The following is a 5,985-nucleotide window of genomic DNA, read 5'->3' as shown; positions in this document are numbered from 1 at the left end:
GTCTGTTTCAGACTGTGGCCATGCTGGAGCACTACCTTTTAGTCGAGCAAATCAACCCCAGGACTTATTCTTTAGAAGCCTAGTACTTATTCTATCCATCTCTTTTGCCGAACCGCTATGTTACGGGTACATAAACACACCAGCATCGGTTGTCAAGCGATGTTGGGGGGACAAACACACACATACAAACATGCACTTCAGTTTCTGTCTACCAAATCCACTCACAAGGCTTTGGTCGGCCCGAGGCTATAGTAGAAGACACTTGCCCAAGATGCCGCGCAGTGGGACTGAACCCGGAACCATGTGGTTGGTCGTGCAGTGGGACTGAACCCGAGACCATGTGGTTGGTAAGCTAGCTACTTACCACACAGCCACTCCTACGCCTATATATTGTTTATTTTTAGAATGACATTGTAGGGTAGGTATGATATGCCAGATCTGGCTGGTTCAAGTATAAAGTAGGATATTTTGGCTGGATACGGTCAGTTTAAATGCTAGTGTTAAGGTGGTGCTCCAGCATGGCTGCAGTCCAATGACTGAAACAAGTAAAAGATACAAGATGTCATATACATTACTTGTTTGTTGTTTTGCTGTGGTATTCACAAATCTCTCATCAAACTCGTGTATTGATTACTTTTATATTTTTATTGTTGCAGAAATATATCCGGCCCAGAACCTCAATACGACTTGGTTCAGTCTGGCTATGAAGTATTCACATATGATCAACCTTTCTATATGAAATATGGAGGTCGAATATTGCCTCAGTTAGACATTGCTTATGAAACCTGGGGAGAGCTGAACGAAGACCGAGACAACACTGTAATGATATTCACTGGCCTGTCTGCCAGCTCACATGCAAGAAGTCACAAGGTAACGTATTCATTGTATGGGTGCAAGAAAAACTGAAACTTAGGTGTAAATTTCCAAAGAGGCGTTCCACAACAATTCATCTTTTTAAGGCACCACTGAACTAAATGGTACTGAGTAGTGTCTTATTTAGTTATCCTTCTTTACATTCTGAGTTCAGAGGACTACACAAAGTTTTCATTGTTCTTGACACAATCAAGGAGATCTTGTGCAACTGAAACCCGAGTGTCTTTTTGGTCAGCTGAAAGCAGTATCGGCAAAAACTTAGCAGACATGCGTCTCATACCCAAATCTTCAGTGATAATGGACTGAACTGAACTGTAACTAATCTGCTCATCCTCTGATAACTCACGGATGGTGATTCAACGATTTCCCCTCACAACTGCATGCACATCTGCGATGTTTTTCTCAGTTCTGCTGGTTGCAGGTCTCCCAGAACGTTCATCAATATCAACATGTTTTCGGAAGTCTTGGAAATGTCTGAACCATTTGTACACTTGTGTGCGGCTCATGCACTCATCTCCATACACTTTCTGGAACTTTGTGTAGGCCTCTGAGCAGGTATCGCCATGACAACTTTCTCTGTCATGGTCAATGTGACGATCATACGCTACACACCTTCCTTCCGAGCACTGCTGTAAACAGCAGAAGTGAGGTAGGATGTTAAAACTTAGTGTGCATGCACAGCAGAGTTCAGGATCCATCTGTGACATGCAGCTTCACCCTGTATGCTTTACCTTCGTTACTATGGCAACGGTCCGGATACTTATTGATCAGACCTCATAAATATCAGTTGAGTACCGGGTCAATGTAATCAGCTATTCCCCCCACCCCGAAAAAATTCTGGCCTTGTGCCAATTTGAAATTATTATTTTATGGTTTTATACACTTAAAAGTTCTGCTGTTTAAAACCAGCTAAACTTTGCTTTTTCTCTTTCTTTATAGAAAAGTCCAGAGCCTGGTTGGTGGGAAAAATTCATCGGACCAGGCCACCCTATTGACACAGACAAATATTTTGTCATCTGTACAAACAATATCGGTGGTTGCTATGGATCAAGGTAATTATATCAACAACAATACTTTTAACTCTTTCTTGTTCTGTATTTTTAATCTGTTGCTTATTCGTTTTTAGTGAAACAAAGGAAGAAGAGGAAGCAGTGTTGAGGTTAATGAAAATAACTGCAGCACTTTTTAAGTATTCTTGGGACAGGGATAGTTATATGAGAGCAGGATTGTGTTTATTTGTTGGCACTCCGTTGCTTACGACGTCGAGGGTTCCAGTTGAGCCGATCAACGGAACAGCCTTCTCATGAAATTAACGTGCAAGTGGCTGAGCACTCCACAGACACGTGTACCCTTAATGTAGTTCTCGGGGATATTCAGCGTGACACAGTTTGACAAGGCTGACCCTTTGAATTACAGGCACAACAAAGGCTGACCCTTTGAATTACAGGAAGAAAGAGTGAGAGAAAGTTGTGGTGAAAGAGTACAGCAGGGTCCGCCACCATCCCCTACCAGAGCCTCGTGGAGCTTTAGGTGTTTTCGCTCAATAAACACTCACAACGCCCGGTCTGGGAATCGAAACCGCGATCCTTTGACTGCTAGTCTGCTGCCCTAACCACTGGGCCATTGCACCTCCACTGTGTTTAACTCTTCAACATTCTGATTACACTGTCAAATGTAATGCTTATTTATTCACTCTATTTTGAATTAATTATGCATTACCTTGAAGCTTTGAGATTTCAATGACGTGATTGTAAATTTCTAAAATTATAATTGGGTAGGTATGAGAGACAAAAGCTGTTTTACCTGTTTTATATTAAAACAGGTAAAATATTTGGACCTGATATGGCCGGTTTAAATGCTAAAGGATTAAACCCAAGTCAACTCTGATCAAGCAGACCTGTGGTCAAGGACATTCTAGCCATGACCATCTTGTCTTTTTTCCCTGACATAATATATCTTGGATCACATTATCCAATGTATTCTTCCCCTGCCTTTTTAAGATGGTTGAATGTGATTTTTAGGGTAGTTCGGCTCACCAACACAAGGCCACTCAGTGAAATCATCATAGAACGAAGATTTAAACCTGCAGTTCATTTACTTTGGTTACCAAGGCAACACCATTCTAAAACAGCTTTCAAACAGATGCCACTGGAGGGAAAAAGAAATAAAAACCAAAAAAACTATATGACACAGAACATTCAAAATCCCACCTAGATTGTTTTAAACTTGCATCTTTTTGATTTTAACTAATTAAAAAGCATTATCAATTACTATGGTGGATAATATTTATACCTGTGTTACAAATTCTTATTTCATTGGCCTTTGAAAGATCCAAAGGATAAATTAATATGTTTTAAAATATGATACAAAATCAAATGTATTCTACCACAATTCCGCCTTTTGAACTCTGTGGTTCCATAAACAGAAAAGGGTATATTTGACGTGACCAAAGTTCTAACAAAAACTTGATCCCTAATTCACTTCTAAAACAGCAACTATTAGAAATTTTGGCTGCTCACTTATTGAAATTTGTGCCCCTATTTTATTTGTATGAATACAATGCTACGCTGGTAGAAGAGTATGTTTTCCCAAAATGTTGTTCTGTGGTATCAAAGCCAGAACTACACAGGTGTGAAGTGACCTCAACCATATCTATTTTTATTTGAATGTGAGAACAAGATAATGACACAGAAAAATAGTGAAGCTTAAATTTACCGTGAACAATTCATTAATTAGGTTAAAAAGTAGGAAGTCATTTATAGAACTAATGAATATCAATGTAAATATCAAGTTTTTTTTTGTTATCTGTTCTGTCAACCTTATTACCAATATTAATGTTTCCATAAACAGACCTTGATAGTCTTTGCTGTCTTCTACACTTCTCTCGTTAGATAAGAGCTCATGAGAACCTGTTAAAGCTTTACCTGGTCTTATATAAACCCTGGTTTTCAGATTAAAAATTTTTTTAAAATCTGGTATATATATATATATATATATATATATAAAATGTGCTTGAGAGGACCCAGCAAGCCAAGTGAGACGGTAACTGTGGTCTATGCCAGTGCAGCATAACCAGTCCATTTAAGAGTACCCTTCAATCATTGGCCAATAAAATGTGCTCGAAAAGACCTGTTGAGTCAAGTGAAGTCATTGTCGTGGCTGATGTCAGTACTGCCTGGTTGGCACCTATGCCAGTGGCACATAAAAAGCACCATTTGAGCATGGTCGAAGCCAGTGCCGCCTGACTGACTCCCATGCTGGAGGCACATAAAACGCACCATTCGAGTGTGGTCGACGCCAGTGCCAGCTAACTGGTCCCATGCCGGTGGCATGTAAAAATCACCATTCAAGCGTAGTCATTGCCAGTGCCGCCTGACTGGCTCCTGTGCTGGTGGCATGTAAAAAGCACCATTCAAGTGTGGCCGATGCCAGTACTGCCTGACTGGCCCTCGTGCTAGTGGTACATAAAAAGCACCCACTACACTCTTGGAGTGGTTGGTGTTAGGAAGGGCATCCAGCTGTAGAAACATTGCCAGATCGGATTGCAGCCACCTGGCTTGCCAGACCTCAGTCAAACCATTCAACCCATGCCAGCATGGAAAGTGGACGTTAAACAATGATGATGATGAAAGTAGTTGGTGATAGGAAGGGCGTCCAGCCATAGAAACCATGCCAAAGCAGTCCTTGGGTCCGTTGCATTCTGTTAGACCATCCAACCTGTGCCAGCATGGAAGTATAGATGTTAAATGTTGATGCTGGTAATGATGGGCCACTTTTGACTTTTCCTATTCAGGCTTTTTTTTTTTTAAACCAAAGATTTACATTTTATTATTTATAGCTTTATCTACTTCAAGTTCCATTGTTAAAAACGATTTATTTCACATCTCTTGAATTTCCAAAATACATACACACACACACACAGTAATATGAACTATAAATCTTCCATTGTGACCAAGATGTATTAATTTCAACAGTAATCTCTTACAACACAGGCCTTCTTTCAGCCAGATTTTCTCATAATCTTCAAAACTTTGTTTCCTGATGTATACTGTTGCATTATCTAAAATGTTTTATATAAGCTTGCGTATAAGTCAGTTTTTCATATTTGATTTTAACTGAAAAAACTGGGGCATGACACAAAGCAAAGGTGGTAACATGTTTAACCATGAAGGGAAAACATTTTGTACCAAGATTTAAGACTAAATTAGGGGTGTGACTTATACATGAGTAAATATGGTAAGAAACACTTCTCTGTTGTTCTCGTTTTGTTTTATACCCATGCTTCTTGTCAAATGTTTTGTATTTCAGTGGTCCTAGTTCATTGAACCCAAGTACTGGAAAGGTGAGTTTGAGGAAATATTTCTCCCTTATAAATTGTATTTTGAAAATTCTTATATAGTTCTAGGTAAGAAATTTTATTGCATCAATGTACATATATAAATGCACACACACACATACATATGGATATGTGCATGTAAGTATACCTTAGGAATGAGAACCCAGGTTCGAAATTTCCCCAAGACACTTGATGAAGACTGGAGGGTATATTAGCCGAAATGTTGTGTTAACAACAAACAAGACGAGGACAAATATCCGTCAAATGTAAATAATGTAAATAATGCTCTCTATTGTTGGTGCCACAATGAAATACTCTCTGTTCACTCTGTAAATTGGTTGATAAGAAGGGCATCCAACCATAGAAACCATAACCAAAGTTGAAATATTCAGTCAAGTTGTGGTCCTTTTGAACTTTTTAGGAGGACAGTAACTCCAAATAAGATGACTCATACTCACCTTCAAAATAGCTGGTTTTGTGCATAAATTACTACTACTACTACTATTACTATTACTACTACTAAATGAGGTTCTGTTTTTATCATTAAATGAAATTCCGGTGTGAAATATATTTTTCCTGTCTCATTTCATTTGCAGCCTTTTGGTACCACATTCCCTTTGGTTAGTGTCGAAGATATGGTTCACTCATCATTCTTGTTACTTGATTACCTTGGAATTAAGAAGGTAAATTGAATTTCTTCTTCTCACCATTAAGTTTTTTTGTATATCAACTATATCACTTAAACTTTGAAGTTTTAGGCTCTCTCTCTCTCTCTC

General features: G+C 38.9%; 2 protein-coding genes across 2 annotated transcripts in view; one reads left to right on the top strand and one right to left on the bottom strand.

The window, feature by feature from the left end:
* Nucleotides 1-5,985, bottom strand: part of LOC106867364 (STING ER exit protein) — a 24,865-nt gene that overhangs the window by 3,826 nt on the left and 15,054 nt on the right. The window lies entirely within an intron of this gene.
* Nucleotides 1-5,985, top strand: part of LOC106867363 (uncharacterized) — a 17,411-nt gene that overhangs the window by 3,631 nt on the left and 7,795 nt on the right. Inside the window, exons 2-5 of the mRNA XM_014912215.2 lie at nucleotides 657-870; nucleotides 1,813-1,925; nucleotides 5,182-5,215; nucleotides 5,806-5,892. Of these exons, the coding sequence (XP_014767701.1) occupies nucleotides 657-870; nucleotides 1,813-1,925; nucleotides 5,182-5,215; nucleotides 5,806-5,892 (448 nt within the window). The remainder of the gene's footprint in view (nucleotides 1-656; nucleotides 871-1,812; nucleotides 1,926-5,181; nucleotides 5,216-5,805; nucleotides 5,893-5,985) is intronic.

This window comes from Octopus bimaculoides, chromosome 8 (assembly GCF_001194135.2).
Source record: "Octopus bimaculoides isolate UCB-OBI-ISO-001 chromosome 8, ASM119413v2, whole genome shotgun sequence".
NCBI classification, from domain to species: domain Eukaryota; kingdom Metazoa; phylum Mollusca; class Cephalopoda; order Octopoda; family Octopodidae; genus Octopus; species Octopus bimaculoides.
This window is presented reverse-complemented; position numbering and strand designations above follow the sequence as displayed.